General features: G+C 44.7%; 1 protein-coding gene across 4 annotated transcripts in view; it reads right to left on the bottom strand.

The window, feature by feature from the left end:
• The window catches only part of WNT3 (Wnt family member 3), a 61399-nt gene extending 48444 nt beyond the window's left edge, over positions 1 to 12955 (bottom strand). For 2 of the 4 annotated variants that reach the window (XM_053266117.1, XM_053266116.1), the window contains exon 1: positions 2072 to 2250. In XM_053266117.1, the coding sequence (XP_053122092.1) occupies positions 2072 to 2151 (80 nt within the window). In that variant the 5' untranslated portion in view covers positions 2152 to 2250. Of the gene's footprint in view, positions 1 to 2071; positions 2251 to 12864 lie in introns of those variants that run through there. The other 2 variants (XM_053266118.1, XM_053266119.1) reach the window with 2 other exon arrangements.
• Between the last annotated feature and the right edge of the window lie 11396 nt (positions 12956 to 24351).

Here is a 24351-nt window from a genome sequence, read left to right as displayed (position 1 = left end):
ACCAGCTGAACAGATATGTGAGTCTTGGTACTCAATACCATTATTATAATAGTCACCCCCTACTTTAGAGAGCATAATTGTACAGACTGAGAGCTTAATTCATATGGAGATTTATTTACTCTTTAGAGATGGAATATTTACTCTCTAAAGTAATTGCTATTTTTTTTAATTCTCTGCAGATCCCCAGCTGCCTTCAAATAAAAGATGTTGGGTGCCATCCCTCTTGAAATAGATATGTTAAGTTGTCCAGGTTCTTGGAACCAGAAATTTAACCCTTTATTTTCTGCATGCTCACTTAACTAAGAGACTCATCTGGGCGGGTTTGGAAGGAAGGGTAAGAAGAGTTTTTGGAATACTAAATAGAAGGGGGAAATTAATCCCTTGTTTCTTCATTCATCAGGAAGGATAACTGATTATTCATGTTATTAAAATGTTAAGATAGCTCTTTGTGTTTCACAACCGATTAGCTTTAATCCAGATGTAGAGCCCTGCCCTGGTTGAAAAGCCCAATTGGACTCCAAGAGAGCTGCATTTGGTAACAGGATCCAGTCCTTTGAATCGGCTCCCGTTGGCAATTCCTCAGCATTTAACAAAGGTTTTAACTTGGATGATCAGAGGTGCTCCGTTTGCAACTTCTCTTAATGAACATTGCAACTTGCAGGAAGGTACTTTTATCAAACCTGGGGTAAAGAGAGATCTGATGAATCTAAATAAAGGGATATTGAAATGGATAAATACACTTGCTATGCTCCCAATTGATTACTTATGATCCATTTGGCAAGGAAAATACACTGTTCTTGTGTTTTAGGTCATTTTCTCATTTCCACATTATCAGAAAATATATACTTTTTAAAAAATCCAGATGTGTGAAATATTCATTTTTAAAATTATATTTACAAGGGAGCTAAAGCAGAGCTTTGCCACTTCAAAACACATTTTTTCCAAAATAGTCTCTTTTTAGCCTATTTCCATGGTTCGGTCTAGCTAATTTCTTTGTTGAGTTAGCTTAGAAGGGACTTAAGAAATGAATAATATAAAAAGGATTGTTGGAAGATAGAAGAGAGGCATTTTTAGGTGCTACTGGGGTTCACATTGCTTTTGCGGCTTCTAGTTCCATTTGGCTGAGCATTTTCAACCACATATATTTCAAGGAGAAATCTTAACTGAGATAAATGGAGCAAAACATTGAATATTGCATTCTGATATCTTCAGATTAACTTGAGATCTGGCTGTGCTATAAATGTCCCCCCCCCCAACAATGGGAGGTGAATCTTTAACCACATTTTCTTTAGCTTTTATCTCTTTTTTGGGGGGGGGTGTTTTAATGAAAGACTAGACACAAGGCATTGAAGAGCTGCTTTTATTGGGAAAGAAAATTCTGTTTGTTTTTTGGTGAATTTTTTTGGGGGGCCCCCAAATGACAGATTCTTGTCAGCACAAAAACCTTCATAAAATCAGAATTTTTATCTCACTTGTTTTCATTAATTATCTTTCTGTCATCACTGACTTTATAATCAAATATCGCAAAAGAACAATCTGTAGCATACCCAAGGAAAACAGACACCCTCCCACCCAGGTCCATTCCTTAAAAGAGTGAGAGATGGCCACATTATCTCAAGAGAAAAGGCACATCTGACAAATGCACTTTATATAGTACTGCCAGTATTCCATTGTGACGGGTAGCAAAATACTTCATAATACTGGATCTGAATTATACCTTTCTTGTTCAAACTTTCAAGTGTCCATCCCTTTATCTCCTCCGCCTTCACAATGTTATTGTCTGCTACTTAAAGATTACATTCAAAGATGTTACTTTGAAACTAGTAATGGCTGAGACTGGAAAACTAGCTATCAAGTAAAACCAAGCATCTATTTAAAACCATCACCATTCCAAAGTTTTAAAAAATGAAATGCCATCACCTTCACACTTTGCATTAATTATCAAAAAGTGGGAGGATCAAACATATGAATCAGAGCAAAGCACTGAGAGAGAATGTGAACACACAAGGATATGAGGTAAATAAAGAAATAAGTTGCCAAAAGTTTGTGACGAGGGGGAAAGAAGTCTTACCACCAAATGGGGTAACCAGCTAAGACCTTTGTATCACCGATGAGAAAAGCTAAAATTAATCCAAGCAGGTGGTAATCCATTAGTCCAGGCTTGGTGTTGAGGAGAAGACCACTCTCCGTGAAGTTTGCAGAAAAACATTTAAGGACAAAAAAAATTCAGGTCCTTTCTACCCCCCCACCCACCCCCCTCATGTGCGCACACACCCAAAAAAGCCCAAGAAAGTCTCCTGAAGTGGAAAATGACTTTATGCCTTGTCAGAAATGCACCTCCCCGAACCTTTTCCCCCACCCACCCCCGACAGTCTACCCAAAGCTTCTATGAAAAAGTGCTGTGCTTTGGGGATGTCAGCAGACAGCCAATCAGATTGCATGGCCTAAGGTAAGGGATGAGCCTATAGTTCAGAGCTGTCAATCATTCCAACATTCACCCCCCCCTGCCCCCGCTTTTGCAACTTTATTCCTAACGCTCTGGGAAGGGAACAGACAAACCTTGAAAGAGAGTGTTCCAGGCTAACATGATTTCTTCTTTTTTCAAAAAAAATCTCCGAGGGATGTACGACACATGGCCCATCTGGCATGACACGATAAGGCAAGCCTCTTGCAAGGTAAGAGGGGAAAACAGTCTCTTGGATTTTGAATTTCATTTCAGTGCAGGAAAATGCCTCAGTGTGGTCTCCCAATCACTGCAGTTTGGGATGTGCATGTTGTAATTAAGCGACCAACTTATCGATTCGTATGTTATTTAGATATATTTCCCATCCTACTTCAAGGGCTCAGGGCAGGTTAAAATACACTCTTATCTCATGTTCTTCTAATGACTCTCTCAGATACTTTTGGGGTGAGACCTATAGCCAGTGGGGATCAGGAAAGACTCTTCCTCCTGCCGGCGTTCACCGTAGGATCTTTGGAGTTTATTCCTATCCCCTATGAAGGACAGAGGGCTGCCATATCTCACAATGGATGGCATGGAATTTTGCCCATAATATGGCTTTTGAAAAATGTGGGGACTTTTACATGAGCAATTTGTGTGCAATTTGTGTGCATATCTGAGGTGTTGTTAAACTGGGACAGAAAGAGGAAGAGAGCTGCTTTTGAATGGGATGTACAGTCGAGCTCCTGCAGGCTTACTCTTCAAGTTATGGACATGGGCAATGCCAAAAAGCATCTGAAGAGTGAAAACGATGCCTTGGGGCTGCTTCACACGTTGCACTGTTAGTGAGGACACACACGGCAGACACTGGACTGTTCTGCGCAATGACACCAAATGCGGTGGCAGAGTTCTGGACACTACCTCTTCAGACTGGGGGGGCAGGGGCTGCAATTCTGAAGGCTCCCCCATGTGGAAAAAAGAAACACAAACACCTCACTGCAGGTAGTAAACTAACTTCTCAGAGAGAGGGCTGCACAGCAATTTTTTCTCTTTCCAACATGCTCTTTTTTTTACATGCAGGGAGGGTTTTGTTGTTTTTTGTTTAAACATGAAGGAGTATTCAGAAATGATTTCCCCCATCCAGATTCTGAAATGGTACATTACAGAATTCTACCACTCAATCTATCACTTTGTAGAATGACTCTTTAATTATAATGTTAGAAGTGTGGCTCATACATGAACACCAGAGACATGGGGCTCAGTCGTGGGTTCTTGGAATAGGTTTCCAAAAAATATAGTATATTATCACATACATGATTTGATATTGACAATCTTCTTATATGATCTGTTAACCGATGTTGAATGAAGTGTACGGATAGGGGCATATGATGTAAGATACCCTGCAGAACAGAGGCTGGCAATGGCAACCTTGGCTCTCCAGCTGCTGGTGAACTACACCTCCCATCATCCCCTTGGCTCTCCAGCTGCTGGTGAACTACACCTCCCATCATCCCCTTGGCTCTCCAGCTGCTGGTGAACTACACCTCCCATCATCCCCTTGGCTCTCCAGCTGCTGGTGAACTACAACTCCCATCATCTCCTTCTTGCTGTCTGATAGGCTTGTGAGGTATTTTATTTATTTATTATACCTATTTAGATCCCGCCTTTCCATTTTGAAGCATTAATATGCTGATGGCAACTCATAACATGAAACAAAATGCATTAAAAGCCAACACACCATAAAACGAAACAAGGTAGGGCTTTCTCTGTCGCCACATCTCAGCTGCAGAACACCCTCCTCAGGGAAGTCCACCTGGCTTAGGCTCTACCTGTTTTCCCACGGCACAGCCAAAACTCAACTTTTTAAGACAGCTTTTGGGGAGGCTGTCATCTGAATTATTTGGTGATATTATCAAGGGGGTTTTCACTGATGTGTTTATCTGAGGGCTCAGGCACTTTAATCTTAATTGATTTCATTATTTACATGTATCACTGTTTTGTCACAGCTGCCTTGAATATGAAACTTGACAGAAAGGTGGGGTTTTTAAAAATAAAAATACACAAATAACCACTAAGTGAAAGAGGCGATGTGGGTTCACTAGACATTACACAGTACAGATCCATCACATGCAAAGCAGCCTTAGCAGATGGGGTTCATGATCAGGGTTTGACAGATTGTCAATATATCTGATGACTCCCCATCACCAGAAGTAGCAGCTGCACACTTTTGTGTGTGGGAAGAGGGCATCTGTTTTCATCTGAGGTTTCTGCTTGGTTCGCTTTCAAGAGTCATCTCCATGCTTTCTGTAGCATGGTTCTTGCTCTCTGCTGGTGTACTGTGACCTGGATGGGTGGCATAGATGGATCTGAGTGGGTGGGACTCATGGCTGAACAGACAGTGGTTCTAGCTCACTACATGTAGTTGTGTCTACCTGGCTGTTTGTGTGTGTGTGTGTGTGTGTGTGTGTGTGTGTGTGTGTGTGTGTGGTGCCTTAAAAAACTGTTTTGTTTAACAACTCACCCACTTTCATGGTACAGTGAAGATTTGAAATTCTGGATATGCATAGATATGCAGGGGGAGAGAGAGAGAGAGAGAGAGAGAGAAGGAAGATTGACCTCAGAGGGCATACACAACAACCTGTGCAGCAGTTTGAGAAAAGAAGTATCTTTGACATTTTAAAACCCATCGTCTCATGAATGCTGGCAACAAGCTGAAACAAAGTCCTTATCTTGGGCAGCTGGAATTGGTTTGGAGCCTTCTGCTATTTGATGTGCTCTCTTTAAAATGCCTTTAATGTTACCATCTTGTTCCATTCCAAATTGGAGAGGTTAAACTGTGGTAAAGTTTGTAGGTTTTGTTTTTTTAGGATTATGGGCCCTTTGGGGACAGGGAACCATTGTCTTATACCTTTTGCTATGTTAACTGCTTTGAGAACTATTTGGTTTAAAAGCATAATGAAATGAAATAAAATTAAAATTAAATAATAATAGGGCATCAATGACATTACAACACATCATCTGCAGAAGGTCACACTACTCAGGACAGCATGAATACTATGAAGTTTTCTTTAAGTTTTCTTTAGCTATCCTAGACCCTTGGAAAGGGCCCGATAATTAAAGTACCAAATCCAGTCAATAACATCTGGTAGACTGTGTGTAAAGAGCATAATAAAATAAAATGATGATGATGATGATGTAGATTTCCTCTCCTCTGCTCTTCTAATGCATGCTTATGAACGCAGTGGGGATTCGAATCTAGATGGGTGTCTATGAATAGGGAATCAGGGGGCAGTAGCTATTTCAAACCAAAATACACAGTACAACGGTACATGGCATATTTACTGTGTGAAGGGGAAATGGGTTTTGGCCTTTAACTACCCATGGTTATTAACATGTCTGCCTTTGTGACAAACTTTACTTTCCAGGTGTTTGAAGATTACCACTCTTTTCATTTTGCCTGATGAAGATTTATGTGCAATTTTAACGTTTGCTGTGGCAATTGACCAGTGTAAGTATTTAGTTTTCCAAGGCTTTAGCCTTGGATAGCAGGGTGCTTTCAGGATGCTGAGGGGAACACAAAGAAAATGGACCACTTTGGCACCAAATAACACAGCCACTGGTTAGAAAGCGAAACAAACACATAGGAACTGCACGGATACTAAAAACCAAGGAAACGGGGAGTATCGTTTGTCAGCGGACAAGAAGAGGTGGCAACACTCTCCATTTTATAGGTCCTTCAGCAGAGTGGTCTGGAAATGATGGATGGAGAAGGCAGCCTAGTTCTGAGCAGAACCAGGCTGGCATATGTACAAAAAAGAGTTAGTCATTTGTTCACTAAATACCTGCAGGATAAGTAGGAATTCTAATCTGCATTAGCAGTTGTGGAGCCAATAGACATTATCCCATTAGTTCTAACTCCCAGCTGAAACCGCTGAACACTCAACTGAAAATGAATGATCTGTGTCAGGGCTGCACAACTTTGGCTCTCCTGCAGATGCTGAACTACAGTTCTCATAATCCCTGGCTACTGACCACTGTGGCTTGGGATGATAGGAGTTGTAGTCCAAAAACAGCTGGAGGGCCGAAGTTGTGCAGTCCTGATTTACGGCACTTGCACAGATCATTCCTTTATTATCCCTGTCTTTACTTTTCCTCCTTTCCTTTCCCTTCCCTTTGGTGTCTTTCCTACTGTCTTTCCTACTTAGATCACACATTGCTAGGTGCAGGAGCTTCTCGTTTTTGCTTGTGTTAAGCCCCTAAAGTGTAAAGCACTATGTACATTGATGGCACTATAGTAAATAAATAAATAAATAAGGTCAACTTTAATGAGCCAACAGTCACAGGCCCTTGTGATCTTGTGCTGGGGACAGCACACTCATTCTATCAAAATTCCGGGCAGGTCAAGTACCTCTCAACAGGTGTCAAGGGATGGCTGACATCACCAGCTTATAAAACTGAACACATTTCAGCCCCTATAAGATTTCATTGTGTTAGAGGCCACTGCTTTATGAAGGAACGGAATATTCCCTTGAGATTCATGTTGGGGACAACATTCCTGATAGCTACCCCGTTTGGGAATGTATTGTTACCTTTGTCCCCATCTTTATAGATGGCTTTGAAAGTGATTATACAAATTCATGGAGGACAGGTTTATCAATGACTATGAGCCTGGATAGCTAGATAGAGCCTCCAGTTTAAAAGGCAGCCTGCTTCTGCTCTGAGCATGAAATGCCAGCAGCAAGCAGAGGAAGGTCGATGCCTTCATGTCCTGCTTGTGGGCTTCTCATCTGGCTGACCACCATCGGAAACAAGATGCTGGATTGGATTGACTTGGGTCTGACCCAGCAAGGCTCCTCTTATGTCATCACAGGCCCAGTTCCTTCTATATCCAGCAGTCTGTCTCCGTACAGTTGTCTCAGACCAGGATAGCCGGCAGGCCTCCCCCTCTCCCCATCATGCAGCTTGGCTGGGGTAAGACAAACAGTGTGTTTCTATAACGTTGAACCCCACATCTCCTAATCACTTCCCCTTTTCCGTATGTAGACATATAAAGGTCTCTCTTCCTCATAGTCAAGAAAGGGTTGAAGCAGAAGTGGCGAACAGATTTTGCCTTGGGGCAGATGATGAGCTGGAGACGTTTGCCTAGACTTGTTTTCAATTCTGCAACATAATTGACCGGCTGGCCTTCCAAACATGAAATCTGCCCCCAAGCAACTGTCGACTTCCATGCGATCTACCCTGGGGGAGGGTTGCTCTGGTTTGGAGAGCCTGTTGAATGATTAGAATTCAGATAAAGGAATGGCTGGTTGTGTCTGGAAGAAGCATCAAAAATGAAACCTCTGATCCTGTAAGCAGACAGGAAGTGCGAATGGCACAGCCAGAGGCAGTGCTGGACCAATTTCAATGTAGCCTTTCCAGAAATCAAAATAAAAGGTATGTACAAAGTCCAAGACTTCAGTCACTAGCATAAGAAGAGCTTTGCTGGATCAGGCCAGAACTTCGTACAGGTCACCATACAGTGTCTAGCAGATGTCTCTGGGAAGCTTCACAAGACATGAGGGCAACAGTTGTTTGTGCTCAGCATCTGGTATTCAAAGGTAGATTGCCTCTGAAAGTGGAGGTTTCACTTAGCTATCATATTCAGAACTGTCTGTGCTAAACACACACACAACCACTTATAGCTCTGCACCAATGTAGTCCTAACACTGCACTTAACAAAAGCTGAATTATTTTTTATTTATTTACATCTTATATCCCGCTCTTCCTCCAAGGAGCCCCGAGCGGTGTACTACATACTTAGGTTTCTCCTCACAACAACCCTGTGAAGTCGGTTAGGCTGAGAGAGAAGTGACTGGCCCAGAGTCACCCAGCAAGTCTCATGGCTGAATGGGGATTTGAACTCGGGTTTCCCCAGTCCTGGTCCAGCCCTCTAACCACTACACTACACTGGCTTGTATATGAAGAATATGTAGTGGTAGTAGAACATGTGCAGAAGTTCTTTTGTTTTGCATATTTCCTTGCAATTTATGCTCACAATATGTATCTGGATTCCACTAACCATGAGAAAGGCCAACAAGCCCGAGCTCTTTGCGGGGCACTGAAGCAAAGTGAGTGACAAAGAGATCTCTCAGGGGGCACCTCCACCCGCGACTCCTCCCACACAAGCTTCCATTCATTTCAATGAAGCTTACACAGGAGAGCTTCCTGTAGGTTTGTCCCTGTTAATTTGTGAGGTGGGATGTGGATGCCATTTGTATTTCCCACCTCTGGCACCAAAATAAAATGGGCCAGCTCTGCTTTAAAGGGGAAAGCAGGTTTTTTCATAGAAAGATTCGAGAGTATAAGCTCATTCACACAATCAAAAAACGGTGTTCTATCCAGGTCTGGAAGCTGTATGTGCTCCCAATTTATGGTTGCGTGGAAGCAAGGTAGGAGGAAAACCTGGGTAGCTTTTCCTCCTCCCTTGCTTCTACACAGGGGTGTAGCGAGGTTCCCGGTGGCTGGGGGACAAAGTTCAGCCAGGGGGCCGTTATCACACACGCAAAACTTGCATGCACCCCAGCACCCCAAGCCATGCCCCCTGTGTCTGATGTCAGACGCAAGGGGGCAGGGCAACCTATGTTGGAAATTCTCTGTGGTGAGAGAATCCCTTTCTCATTATAGCAGAGTGCACAGAGGCACAACACAGCGGAAGTTTAGTTAGGCATGCGTGTATGCTGAGAGTAAAGTAACTTGGAGCCAATTCATAGTTTCCAATCAATATATAAGGCATTTATTAAGGAACTCCATTCTAGATAGGAAAGTGAGGAGTTAGAATCTCTAATCTAGCTAGCTAGCTGGATGCAGATGGATTCTGCATCTTCTCTGCACATATGGTGCAGGGAGAGAGGCTTGCCATGTTGCAAGGTAGAAGGGCAGGTAGGGAAGAGAGAGGAGAGGAAGGAAGTTAGTCCCTAAGAGTAGCAATCTACATTTCAAAGGGACAGTGTCAGAGTAGTGGAGAAGGGATGACCAATGTCTTGACCCTCTAGCCCTCTGACTTACTAGTCTGTCCTCCACTGTCTGAGACAAGAGACAGCACAAAGTCCTTTAACTTCCAACAACCTAACCCACCCAAGCCTTCCCATCCCCATTTCTTGAACTCACCAGTGCAGAGCAGAGTGGCCACCACCATGGCCAGCAGCAGCGCCGGCTCATTGGCATGGGGCCGGGTAGATTGGAGCCAGGCAACCCCGCCTCCGGCGGCTCCTGCATAGCGACCAGCGGGTGGAGCAGCAGTGATCCACTGGGAGGAGGAAGTGCGGGGGGGGGATAAAGGAAGCCCCAGTGCACTGCTTCCCACTGCCCCAACTGCAGGGCAGCAGCGCCCAGCACAGAAAGGATGGCATCAGAACGGCGCACCCCAAGCCTTGTGGGCACCCTGACCCTCCAGGCCTAGGACATTTTTCTCCACTTGTCCAATGGATGCCACCCATGCTTCCACACAATTGCTTCTACCCAGGTTTCCCTCCTACCTTGCTTCCACACCAATGTCACCTGTAACGAGAATTCCCCAGTGTTGACGACTACAGCTCTCATCATCCCCAGCTGCAATGGCATGTCACTAGGGATTATGGAAATTGTAGTCCACAACATTTGGGAATGCCTGTTCGAGAGAACACTGCTCCACACAAGTGAAAGTTGGGAGCATACGCAGCTTCCAAACCTGGGCAGAACACAAGTGTTTTTGACTGCGTGAAGGACCTCCATGGCTTTGACATATGAAGTCAGACCATTTGGTTCAGGGGTTCTCAACTTTGCATCCCAGATGTCCTTGGATTATCGTTCCCATCAGGCACACACACACCCCACCCCACTCCACCAGCCACAATTGCCTTTGGCAGGGGGGATGATGGGAGTAATATTCTAACTAATGGCCTCTGGGGATCCACAGCTGGGGAGGACCCCTGGGCTAGCTCAGTAATGCCCACACTGACTGGCAGCCATGGTTCTCCTGCCTGGAATGTTCCCCAGCCCTATCTGGTGATGCCAGGGTTGGAACCTGGGACTTTCTGCTGGCAAAGCAGGTACTTCCCCACTGCGCTGCAGCCCCTTCTTTGCATGCCCTAGAGAGGTGGTCCCCAACCTCAGCTCCCCCAGGTGTTGCTGAACTACAACTCTCAGCATCCCCAGCCATAATAAATTGTAGCTGGGGATGCTGGGAGTTGTAGTTCCGCAATATCTGGAGGAGCCCAGGTTGGGAACCACTGCCCTAGAGAAATGTACATGCTAAGTGTTATGGTTGCAGGAAGAGTCAGTGATGCTCTGGATACAGGTGGAGAGGGGAGGCGGTACCAGATGTAAGGAGTCCCATGGAGCAAGGGCCTGAGGTAGCAACTGTTGGAAGTTAAAGGACTTTGCGTGGTCTCTTTGTCTCAGACAGTGGAGGACAGACTAGTAAGTCAGAGGGCTAGAGAGTCAAGACATTGGTCATCCCGTCTCCACTGCTCTGATGCTATCCCAGCATCCCTTTGAAAAGTAGATTGCTAATCTTAGGGATTCAACTTCCTTCCTCTCTCTCTTCCCTACCTGCCCTTCTGCCTTGCAACATGGCAAGCCTCTCTCCCTGCACGATATGTGCAGAGAGGATGCAGAATCCATCTGCATCCAGCTAGATAGATAGATTAGAGATCCTAACTCCTCACTTTCCTATCTAGAATGGAGTTCCTTAATAAATGTCTTATAGATTGATTTGAAACTATGAATTGGCTCCAAGTTACTTTACTCTCAGCATACACGCATGCCTAACTAAACTTCCGCTGTGTTGTGCCTCTGTGCACTCTGCTATAATGAGAAAGGGATTCTCTCACCACAGAGAATTTCCAACAGCAACAGCCCAAAACCTCTTGGTGCCAGAAAATCCCAATGCACCCCTCTTCTGGCGAAAGAACTGATACCTGGTTGCCCTTTCAGAGTGCCCTCCCGACCCCCTGCAGCCAGCCTGATGCAAGGGGACAGTCCTGAGCAGCAGGGAAGGGGACAAAGAAGGCTAGTCGCTCCAGACGGCGAAGAGTCACAGAGGGAGTCGATGGGGTGGCTTGCCCACGCTAGACACTTTCGGATGATACTGATCACCCGGCGCCATTGCTTATCTGCCTTTCGGCCCAGGTTTGGCATTCAACTGCCTTGGCTGCCCTAGTGGCAGAAAGCACCGGGAAGTGGACCAGAAGCAGGAATCTTCTGGGCACAAAGGAGGTGCTCTGTCGCTGAGCTACATCCCTCCCCATGGTCTGAATGACGAGAGATCGGAGATGGCAAAACTCACAGCACTGATAAGAGATCAAAATTTGGAATGTTTTAAAGAAGATTGGAAACCATTTTTATTATACTTAAAGAATTATTTTCTTAATATTGATTTTACAACAGGGTTTGGAATTTAGTAATAATAGCAGGTTGAGTAAATCAAAATCGAGTTTGTAAGGTTTAAGATATATGTTTTGAATTACTATTATAGCAAGGGTTAATTCTATAGGTGGTGATTCACGAGGAGGTGTGAGCGGAAAGTCAATATTTGTTTAATGTGAGAAAATCAATAAAAATTTAAACATGAGTGTGAATGACGAGAGATCAGCCCTATTCAGACATTAAGTTGTACATGCATACAGGAGCTTGTATACATGCACATTTTTTCCCCTGTGAATGACTGTACATGTGTTCATTTCAAAGTGTATCCAGGGGCCTGGACCCCTCAAAATGTATAGTATAGTCTCTGTGTGCTGCTGTACGTGTCTTGAACACAATGCCTAGGAACATAGGAAGCTGCCATATACCGAGTCAGACCACTGTTCCGTCTAGCTCAGTATTGTCTTCACAGACTGGCAGCGGTTTCTCCAAGGTTACAGGCAGGAGTCTCTCTCACCCTATCTTGGAGAAGCCAGGGAGGGAACCTGGGCTGGAACCTTCTGCATGCAAGCAGGCAGGTGCCATTCCCAGAGTGGACCCTGCCCCCTAAGGGGAATGTCTGACAGAGCTCACATGTAGTCTCCCATTCAAATGCAAACTAGGGTGGACCCTGCTTAGCAAAGGGACAATTCATGCTTCCTACCACAAGACTAGCCCTGCTGGTCTTGTGGTAGTCTTAATGACTTTACATCTGTACTGATCTATATGTGCATACACTGTACACAGATTGTATGTGTGTGGAATACAATGTGTGAATAGGGCTATTGACATTTTTGTTTCATCACACAGGGGCTGAGACCATTTGTTCCAACCCCTTGCTCCCACCCCAAAGCAGCACCAGTTACCAGCCAGCCCCACACCACAATCAGAAACAGATGTTCTGCCACCTTCAGATGCCACCAGGCAAATGCCTTCAGAGGACTCATGTAAAGCAAGCCAAGCCAAATAACGAGGAGCTAGTAAAAAAGACAAAAGACAAATACCTGGGTCACCCAGCCAGTCTGACCTGGAAGAAAGATCCCTGGAGATGCTATCCACTGAGGAGTTCTTCTACTTTGACCCCATTGAACTGAGTAAAAGCTGCACAAAGAATGTTAGTTAATTCTGCATCAAGAAAAGCAGAACACCTGAATATATTATGCAAATTAATCAGATGTACCTATGGCTATTTAGATGGCAAGTCATGAATAGGGTTATGCCAGGTCTTAAAGCCACTTTTCCTTTGGAAATCCTGCTTAGCTCCCAAATCCTACCAAACTTCCGAGAACCCATCCATTTTCAAGCCCATCTTTGCAGACTTAAGGACTAGAAACCTGCCTTTTTAAATGGAAAAAAGAAATAAGTTGAATACATGTAAAATAAAATAATAGATGATGATGATGCTGATGATGATGATGATGATGATGATGATGATGATAGGGATGGTGAATTCTGTAAGCTAGCTTTCTGGGTTTGTGCAGTGGGATTGCAAGCAACACAAAGCCCTGTGTTGCAGCCTCTTCAGCCATGGTGACTAGTGTCCTTTTGATATAATTGTTTTGGCCTTTTGAGTTCCAATATATTATGAACTATTGACTCTGATGAGAGTCACCTGCTAGAACTCCTAAGACTGGATCGACATGTATAGCAGAATGAGCTGGGAATCAGGTGTCAGAGTCTTGACGTGATGGACAGACTGTACTACTACAGTGGAGGGTGGTCACATTTTTAATGGTTCTTCTGTGTAAACAAACAAAACAAATCCTGGCCTGCAAGTAAAAAGTACTGTATAGCAGTTAGAGAGCTGGTTAGAATATTTCTCTCTAGTTTACTTGTATGATGTTTTCTTTATATGGAGATTCATTTCCATGAATGAATCTGAAGCCATCACTAGCAATCTGAAGTCGAACAGTCTGCTTTCCCATGACAGGACTCTACCACCTCATTCTGCTAAACATAGAAGCCACGTGAGCTGGTCTTGTGGGAGCAAGTCTGAATTGTCCCTTTGCTAAGCAGAGTCTGCCCTGGTTGCATTTGGATGGGAGACTACATGTGAGCACTGTCAGATATTCCCTTTAGGAGATGGGGCCACTCTGTGAAGAGCACCTGCATGCTTGCATGCAGAAGGTTCCAAGTTCCCTTCCTGGTGGCATCCCCAAGATAGGGCTGAGAGACACTCCTGCCTACAACCTTGGAGAAGCCGCTGCCAGTCTGTGTAGACAATACTGAGCTAGATGGATCAAGGGTCTGACTCAGTAGAAGGCAGCTGCCTATGTTCCTATGAGAGGAGAGCTGGTCTTGTGGTAGCAAGCATGACTTGTCTCCTTAGCTAAGCAGGGTCTGCCCTGGTTGCATATGAAAGGGAGACTAGAAGTGTGAGCACTGTAAGATATTCCCCTCAGGAGATGGAGCCACTCTGGGAAGAGCAGAAGGTTCCAAGTTCCCTCCCTGGCATCATCTCCAAGATAGGGCTGAGAGAGACTCCTGCTTGCAACCTTGGAGAAACCACTGCCAGTCTGTGTAATCAATACTGAGCTAGATGGACCTATGGTCTGACTCAGTATATGGCAGCTTCCTAAGTTCCTATCCCACATTCTTGCACTGACATAGCAGCAAAAAAACCAACACAGCCGTAATACAAGAATTGGGGGGAGGGAAACCCCCATGTTTGTGGATGTCTCTAACAGCAGGAAAGCCTCTGAAAAGGAGGATGTGATAGACTTAGGAGTGCTAATAATGCTGCCACTTTGAGCACCTTGGAGGAACGATGATTTGAAAAGGTTCACAATTAACGATCTGTCTCTAGATATACTGTATGGCAGTTGGGTATAACCCTAGGGAAACATGCCACTGAGCATGTCACAGGCAAAAACAGGGACAGTCTTGTGTGCTCAGAGGCGTATCTAGGGAAAATAGCACCTAGGGCAAACACTGAAATTGCACCCCCTGTCCAAGCATCTGACACCCATCTTTCAGATAACTTTACTATAATATCAGCTGAAAAATACAAGTCAAGCTCGTTAATCTTTTAATATTTCAAAAACTATTTAGCAGTGGACTTAGCCAGATCAAAAAATGCTGGAAAATGACAAATTTCAGTATGCGGGGGCTCATGAAATACCCAAATACTATGTGGAGGTATACTTGGAAAACCAAACAGAAGTGCCTGTCTAATTCTCTACTATGCATTGTAGCATCACCATTACATAAGTTTTAAAAATCAATGGAGAATTTGACTTTTCCCAGATACTCTGAAAATAATTAAAAGATATGCAGAGTAAACTGTGTCACTGCTTGGAATATATTCTAGTCTTTCAGAAAGACAGTTAAAATGAGAGAAAGAGAGCAAGAAACTCCCATTGGGCCTTAATATTAAGGATTTCACACTGATTCAAAGACAAATTCACCATTAATAGCCATATTAGCAAGACATCACATTTAACTCACTTATCACAAGAAGCAAAGTAAGAGCAAATGAATACAATCCTAGCTCATAAGCATCAGCTCAGTATTCACAAGCCCTGATTTTCTGTACATAGTGCCAATCTGAATATGTGTACAGTGTCTTATATTATATTATAATTATTATTTTTACCTGTAGCCCCTTTGGGGTGCTTCCTAAAGGCTGGGGGGTTTGCAAAGGTTCCCCCTCACTCCGCTGGCCTCTAGGGCCTCGCAGGGACCATTGGAGCATGTGCAGTGGCCGTTTTTAAAAATAATTTTTTTAAGGCCACTGAAAACAAAATGGCCACCGTGCATGCTCAAATGGCCTCTGCAAAGCCTGGCATGACCTAGGGCCTCACAGAGGCCATTTGAGCATGCACGGTGGCCATTTTGTTTTTGGCAGCCATTTTTTTTTAAAATTAATTTTACAAAATGGCGCCCCCCTTGAAGTGGCGCCCGGGGCACGTGCCCTGCCTGCCCTACCCCTAGATATGCCCCTGTGTGTGCTTGCTGTTTGTACACCAGAAATCATTACCTGAGCTCCCCACCACACCCCATTCCACACTGCTGAAGGCTCTTCTCTCCATGCTGGATATTTAATTGATTTGCTCTGAAACAGCCTGTCGTGCAAGGGCTTCCAAAGGCAGGTGTATTAGTAACCAGCAACAGTGGCTTCGTTAAACTGAAACCCCTTTCTTTCTTTCTTTCTTTCTTTCTTTCTTTCTTTCTTTCTTTCTTTCTTTCTTTCTTTCTTTCTTTCTTTATCTATCACATTTTCATACTGTCCAAAATGCGAGTTCTCTTTGTAGAATGTTCAGAAGAGATTGAGCTGTCATTTTTATAGACTAATTGCAACTCATATAATCCCCATGTGCAGGCATTTATGTGCATGCACACTAGAGTCCGGATACCTGTCCTACACCACCACTCGTCAGAGATCTAACATCAAGACCTGAAGCAGGGGGGGCTATAACTTGCTGCAACCTGAAGTACTCTAGTGCATATATGAATTACATAAATATCTCTATTCTCATCTCTCACCTTCTACAAAGCAAAAAATGAGGAGAAGGACAGTGGCTTTTCCAGAAAACAGGAACTGTGCCTGGTAAATAAAGACAGTTGGAGCGCATATCAGGAAAGAGGCTATGTCCAGGTTAATGGCTGTGAGGAGGACGACAAGAGAGCAGACTGCCAAACACAGTTGTTTCTCTTAGCTCCCGCAATGGGATTCCAGAGAGAGAGAGAGAGAGAGAGCACAGGGAGCACGGAGGGGAAGGAGAAGGAATTGCCCTAGATTCTCACCCCCGGAATGTAGAACTGGCAAGAAGGGAAATGAGCCACGGTGCCTGCTAACTAGAGAGGCTGGCCCTCAACGACCGAAAGAGCGCACGTCGTCTTTTATCAATGGCCATAATGCCCTCCATGACTCAAAGGCGGCTGTGAAAAGCGCAGGGCTAGTTCAAACTTCCTTGGGGTCTCCATGGGAACCAGCCCTGCGGGGGGCCTTTTCTCCCTTTCCTCCCTTTCCTCTTTTGTCGGGGGTTGTTGTTGTTTGTGTCATTAAAACTTCCCTTCTCAAGGACTGGGGAGTGAACCTCCACTCTGCCTCTGTTACAGACTCTCCACCCCCCCCCACCCCCAGCCACTGGCCTGACGCCAATGATCGCAAGCTGACCTGCTCCCTCACCCCGGCTCCCACACTGCCACCGCTACAGTCGTATTGTTGGATATTGATTGCACTTTTCAGAATTCAAACTGCTTTCCCGTTCAGTATTTTGTCTGAACATCAGTCCAAAACATGGGTGTTTCCCCCCTTTCCCATTCATTAGATACAACTTGTTTGCAAAACGGCGATTCCCAATTAGTCCTCACACCAACTTTCCATGGAGGGTAGTCATGTTTGACTTGTCCCTTTTCCTGGTCGGGCTCCTGGGCGTGACATGCAATGCAACAGGCAAACCACTTCTGTTGCAAAGCAATGCAATAGGCAAACCATTTCCTAGCATGGAGATGCAACCGTGGGAAAACTGAGTATGCTTAATTTTGCCTTATGCTGCTGTTAAGCCACCTGCCAGGGGGGGAAGTTGTGGCACTCCTACCTGTGAGCCAGGCGACTGTCATTCTCATTGTATAGCTGGGCCACTCAGGCCAGAGAGATTGAGAGTCATGCCTAAGGATACTGAATGCATCAGTGGTAGAGGCCAGACTTAAATCTGGGGCTTTTACATGCAATAGATTGGCAGCTGTTCGATCAGCTCTGGCTATCAGCATCTCTGTGAAGGTCTCTTGGAAGAATGAGAACAAGGGAAAATGTTTTGGGCAGTGGCTTCAATATATCGTTTCAACAATAATGTGGAAGAATCAAGAGAGAAAGAGATGGGCTTGCAACTGGAAGAATGCACTGTGTGGAGTGGCCTACATAGGCTGTGTCTACATTCGGTTCGGTTAGAAATGTATGACAACTCTGCACAAAGGTATCTCAGATTTTCTACTGAGAACAGTAGCTGTATGCAAATTGAGCAGATCTGCACATGTATGTTTTATTTGTATGATGTATGGTTCCACCTGCAAGTCATGGGGAGGGAGAAGGAGCTACACAGAGCACTGAAGCCCTAGTTCCTCAAGTCTGGACATATATATGTTTAATTCTCTAAGGCATACCCGTGGCTAATCCCATGTGTGGCAGCTCTCACGAGGGTTCGTAGAGCTCCAAGATAGGCTAGCTATGGGGCGGGTGGTAGGGGGGGAAAGGCGGCAGTGGCAGCGGCAGGCCAGCTGGCCAGCAAGGAAATGGTGGCAGCGACAGGTGGTGGGGATGGGGGAAGAAGGAGGTGGCAATGGGCAGGTGGTGGAAGAAAGAGGCGGCAGCGGGCAGGGTGAGGTGGCAACGGGCGGGAAAGGAGGTGGCAGCGGGTGTGGGGAAGAAGGAGGCGGAAATGGGCGGGCGGAAGAAGAAGGAGGCGGCAACGGGCAGGCAACAAAATGGCAACAGCGGGTGGGGGGGGCTGCAGCGACAGGTGACAAACTAGAGAGGAGAGCTGGTCTTGTGGTAGCAAGCATGACTTGTCCCCATAGCTAAGCAGGGTCTGCCCTGGTTGCATATGAAAGGGAGACTAGAAGTGTGAGCACTGTAAGATATTCCCCTCAGGGGATGGAGCCGCTCTGAGAATAGCAGAAGGTTTCAAGTTCCCTCCCTGGCAGCATCTCCAAGATAGGGCTGAGAGAGATTCCTGCCTTCAGCCTTGGAGAAGCCGCTGCCAGTCTGTGAAGACAATACTGAGCTAGATAGACCAATGGTCTGAGTCAGTAGATGGCAGCTTCCTATGTTTCTAGAGGCACAGATGCTCTGCGCTTGGCCCAGCTAGTTCTGCTTAATCCTCTCCCTGGTCTCTGAAGCTTTGCCAGACAATGGCTACCCGCTTTCAAGCACACCTTTGCTGTCTTAACGGCTAGAAACATTTATCGATTTGTTTTTAAATGCAGTAATCTGCATCCACTACCAGGTTATCTGCATTAAAGTGATTATTCTCTTCTATTTAGTAGGGGGAAAGCAAGTGTCCCTATCCAGCCCCAGCACAGCCTCCCTCCAGTGGCTATTGCTGGTCTTTATGTTATGTTTCTTTTTTGATTGTGAGACCTTTGGGGACAGGGGACTATCTTATTTGTTTATTATATTTACCGCCTATGTAAACTGCTTCGAGAACATTTGTTGAAATGCGGTATATAAATTGTTGTAGTAGTAGTAGTAATAGTAGTACCAAATCCTGGGTTTGGATGGAACTGTGGGATGCACACAGCAATGCCTACTAAGACCATTGCTGAAGAGCAATATAGTTAAGCTTGGAAAATGCTTTACACTTTTAAAAGTACTGCATAAATAATAAGATTAAGAACTTAAGAAGAGCAATGCTGGATTAGACCAAAAGATTATCTAGCCTACGGTTCTGTTTCTAAGAGCAATCACCCAGATGCCTCTTGATCTTTCAATCCATAGATCTTTCAGTGCCTTTGAAGTGCTGGCCTCCCTCCTTACCACTTCGGGATCTTGTTTACCACTTTGTGTGTATCACCTTAACCTGAGCTGTCACAAAGGGCTAATTTCCTCAGCGGGTTTTTTTTTTTTTTTTGCATATTAAATTTTTATTGATTTTGACAATATTCTTATTAACATTCACAACAAATAAACAAATAGGGACTTCCCGCTCAGACCTCTTCGTGAATCATCAGCTATCAATTTTACCTTTGCTATAATAATGATTCAAAATATAGATAAAAATCCTCAGTGGTTATTGGCAATTCAGATAAACCAGGTAAATTCTGCAGGAGGCAAGGAACTCAGTCAAAGCAAACCTCTTTGCAAGAGCTCAGCTCAGCTCCTGTGCAAGAAAGCAAATATCAAATAACCAACATTATTATTATTATTTACATTTTATATCCCACTCTTCCTCCAAGGAGCCCAGAGCAGTGTACAACATACTTAAGTTTCTCCTCACAACAACCCTGTGAAGTAGGTTAGGCTGAGAGAGAAGTGACTGGCCCAGAGTCACCCAGCTAGTATCATGGCTGAATGGGGATTTGAACCCGGGTCTCCTCGCTCCTAGTCCAACACTCTAACCACTACACCACTCTGGCTCTCAACCTGAGAAGCAGTGCAAACTTTCAGGAACATAGGGAGCCTTCAGATATGTACTAAATCAAGTGGAAATCTGCAGGAATCTTTGTATGGGTGTAGCTCTCTAGTGTATGTGTACAAGTATCCAAATTCAACACCGTTATTCCTGGCCCTTTCTATATTTGCATATACCATGCTGCTGAAAAGTTGCCTTTCTGTAAAGGTATGATTACAAATGATCCTTTCAGATGGAGCACCTGTATGGAGCGAACGAAGTACATAAGCAGAAATGTTCCTTTCTCTTTCCTAACATTAAGACTTAGTGTTGGTTCTAATGTTATGAGATTCTCCTAATCTGTTCTAACTGATTAGAAGATTCAGGACAGGCAAAAAGAAAGACTGCTTCACACAATGCATAATTGACTTATGGTGTTTACTGACACAGATTGCAATGATGGCCTAGGTAGCTTAAAAGGAAACTAGACTCCTTAAAAAGATATTAGACTCCATTGAGGAGGAGAGGTCTATCAACAGATATTCATCATTGCTGGCTAAATGGAACCTCCATGTTCAGATGCATGCTATCTCCTAATATCCAATTGCTGGGGTCAGAGTGGGGGAAGGTTTCTCTGCTTGTGGGCTCCTCAGGGGCATCTGACTGTCCAAGGAAGTATGACTGGATGGACCCTTTGTCTGACCCAAAACGGCTCTTCATATGTTCTTATGCATAAACGGGGGGGGGGGGAATGCAAGTGAGTACCTGACGTCTCCTTTAGAAAAGTTGCAAACACAAAACAAACCCCTGCAGTCTGATTTCCAGTGCAATTCACTGAGAACTCACATTAGTATTTTAAGCACAGAGGGTATCTAGATTTGGGATGACAGCGCCACCAGATGGATGCTGTGATGAATTGCTTTATCAACTTTATTTCTTGCAAGATCAACATTCTCTTCTTGCAAGATACTTTATTTCTTGCAACTCTCTTTCTAAGGTTCCAAGTCTCAGGTCCCTGGATGTTGTTGGACTACAACTCCCATCATCCCCAGCCATAATGGCCAATAGCCATTGTGGCCTGGGATCACAGGCGGCATAGTCCAACAACATCTGGAGACCCCAAGTTGGGATCACCACCTGGCCTATTTCTTTCCTGTCCATTCTGCTTGCACTGATATAGAAGACAAGAACTTTCCCACAGTGCCAAGAGGAGCTCTCAGCGACTTCAGCGGCCTGGACTCCATGGGCCAAAACAGACAAAAGCATGACCATCCCGACAAGGCATTGTTCCCAGATACTGGCGTGACCCAGGAGAGATCACTGGAGTAAAGTAGGCCCTAAAACACAGTGCATTTTCCTCACAATTTGCTGAACTTCACTTGCAAGCTGTCATTTCACAACAGGGACTGGCAGACAGAGCAATGAAGGACCAGATGGGCTAAGTTATGTTTCTCCGTCCCACAGCATGTTCTAAGGCGGGGCTGCAGAATTTCCACTCTCCAGCTGTTGATGGACTACAGCTTCCATCATTCCATAGCAGGCCACAGTGGCTGTGGATGATGGGCGTTGTAGTCCAACAACTGCCGATGGGCCGGAGTTGTGCAGCCCTGATCTAATGGCACACGATACAGACGCCTTGCTGAAGCTAAGCACATTTTGGTGTGGTCAGTGCCTGGATGGGGGACCCATGTATGCCACCTTTGGGTATGGGGCCGTAGCTCATCTGCTTTTCATGCTGAAGTTCCCAGGTTCAAATGCCTGGCATCTCTCGGTAAGGCTGAGAAACCTTGGAGAAGCCGCTGCCAGTCAGGGTAGACAATACTGAGCTAGATGGGCCAGTGGTCTGACTCTGTATAAGGCAGGTCATGATCTTAAAAGGAACAGAAAAAGTCTTATGTTTGGTCTGCCCCTAAGCATTCTGTGGCAACACAGAGCAGCAAGAAGGGCTGAGCTGTAGCTACGTCAACCAAACCTGCTAAATATAGCCATTTGAAAGTCGATTTGGCTGACCCCAGAGCTGAACGTTTATTGAGATGGGATTGCCACCTGCTGGAGAAGAGAAGTCATGTCAAATTTTGTTTTAAGTCGAACAAATACTCACCAAGAAGAATTGTAAAAAAACACCTGGCAGACTCAAAAGTGCTAGAGAACAAAAAGGTTGAATTGTGAGGCATGATTTTTTATTGCCAATGGAAGAAAAATAATTTTAAAATAATATATCTTTGGTATTCCATGACTTACTGATTACGTAGAATAGTGTCGGCCAATTGGGGGCCCAAGGGCTGCACTGGGTCCCTTAAACAACCATCCCTGACTCCCAGGAACCCTACCAAATTTTAATAAAATGCATTGGTGATTTTTTTGCAGACAGTTTTGCTTGCAGGGGGAAGCAATGAATCTTGTTTGTATTTCATATTAATATTATTGAACTTAGGAACATAGGAAGCTGCCTTATACTGAGTCAGAACATTGGTCCATCTTGCTCAGTATTGTCTACCCAGACTGGCAGCGGCTTCTCCAAGGATGCAGGTAGGGATCTCTCTCAGCCCTATCTTGGAGGTGCTGCCAGGGAGGGAACTTTGAACCTTCTACACACAAGCAGGCAAGTGCTCTTCCCAGAGCAGCCCAATCCCCTAAGGGGGATATCTTACAATGCTCACATAGTCTCCCATTCAAATGCAAACCGGGGCTGACCCTGCTTAGCAAAGGTCAAGATTCATATAGTAATCAAGATTCATGCTTGCTGCCACCAGACCAGTTCTTCTCCCTTGTATCTCATATGGATTCTAAGAGGACCACTGCCAGTCTGTCTCTGGAAGGAAGATCTTAGGAAGCAGATTTGTTCTCAGCTCCACACCCCCACTGATGACCTCATGCCACCAAAGCACAGGTGCTCTGTGTCATGCCCTTGCAGTGAGATCAGGGTCTCTCAACATTGGGTCTCCAGGTGTTGTTGGACTACAACTCTGATCATCCCCAGCTTCTGGCCATTGTGGCAAGGATGATAGGAGTTGTAGTCCAACAACGTCTGGGAACCCAAGGGTGATGGCTTGTAATACGAGAGCTGACCAGATGTGAAAGGACTGTGGTGTTTCAACCCTCTATGGAGAATCGTCTCCAAGAATATGGATGTTAGCCACCCTCAATAGTGAATTTACAAAAGTGAGTCTGCTTAAAAAGTGGGGGGGGGGGGAATGAAGCAGTATGGCCAATTGGGAAAGCTTAAAATATTTCGAAGTAATCCCAAATATTAATTCTGAATGTCCATGAAGACGGAGCTGCCCTATTCCATCAATATTCCTGGCTGTTCTCTTCCATTAAATCTCCTGCATTTAATGATCAAGCTTCATGAGGCATTAACAGGAAACATCTTAATCACAGTGAAAATCCTTTCAGAAGCCATGAAGTGCCACGTATGGCAGACATTTATGTACATTGTAGGCAAGCAGCTAAACTGATTAAGCTCATTTGGACTGACTAGTGGTGCTTATTTTTGCATTCGTGATTATTTGGATATTTGGCAACTGGATGTACAGCAAAAATGCCAACACATGTCACTTTTGTGAAAAAGGAGTTCTGGTAGTACCTTTGCCATGGAATATTATTACTTTTAAAAAGTAAGCACTAGTAGAAACCAGTCCCAACACATCCACCTTGAGCCAGACATAACTAATTTTTATTATTGGGACTCCCATTGTATAGCTGACTTGTAGAGTTGGGACTTCCATTGTTTAGGAATTATAGGCACTTAACAGGTGGGGGTGATTATGGTGGTAGTCATTTTCCTAGATATACTAAGCTATTTTATACTGAGTCCAACCATTGGTTCATCTGCCTCAGCATTATGTATCTGCATTGACAGTGGCTCTCCAGCCCTGCTACTTGAGAACTTTTGACCTGGAGACATCAGGGACTGACCTTGGGACCTTTTGCATGCTGATAATTTTGTTCTACCAGGACACTTTCCAAATTAGACCCTGCAACAGGGCCACGTCATATCTCGGAAGTGTGCTTCCACACTTTCTGTGCTGTGACACCGCAGTCCCTATGTGGATAGCAGGGTGCCATTCACATTCCAATGCCTTGTTTCGAATTTAATCACTGTGATATAGAGCTAGGACGTCGTATATCCAGCGTGGAAAAGTTGCTCTTTTTCGGGTTGTTAGTTTCCACAAGACTGCTCCCCCGCTGCTGTTTCCGTTTCGAATGCAACTTGCCTGAATGGAGGCATTTTGCTGCTGTTGAGCAGCTAGTCTGGAAAGCGCCACTAGGAAGTTCTTCTATATAAACTCAGTTGAAACGAATGGAAGTTATGCAAGAGCACTATGAAGGAGAAGGACCTCCACATGCATTGTGCCCAGTGTTCTAAGCCAAGCTTGCGAGGTGTCAAAGTGTCAAAGGCTCAAAGCAAAACACTTCTCATGTCAGCCCAGATTCTTT

The sequence above is a fragment of the Hemicordylus capensis genome, chromosome 6, assembly GCF_027244095.1.
Source record: "Hemicordylus capensis ecotype Gifberg chromosome 6, rHemCap1.1.pri, whole genome shotgun sequence".
Lineage (NCBI taxonomy): Eukaryota > Metazoa > Chordata > Lepidosauria > Squamata > Cordylidae > Hemicordylus > Hemicordylus capensis.
This window is presented reverse-complemented; position numbering and strand designations above follow the sequence as displayed.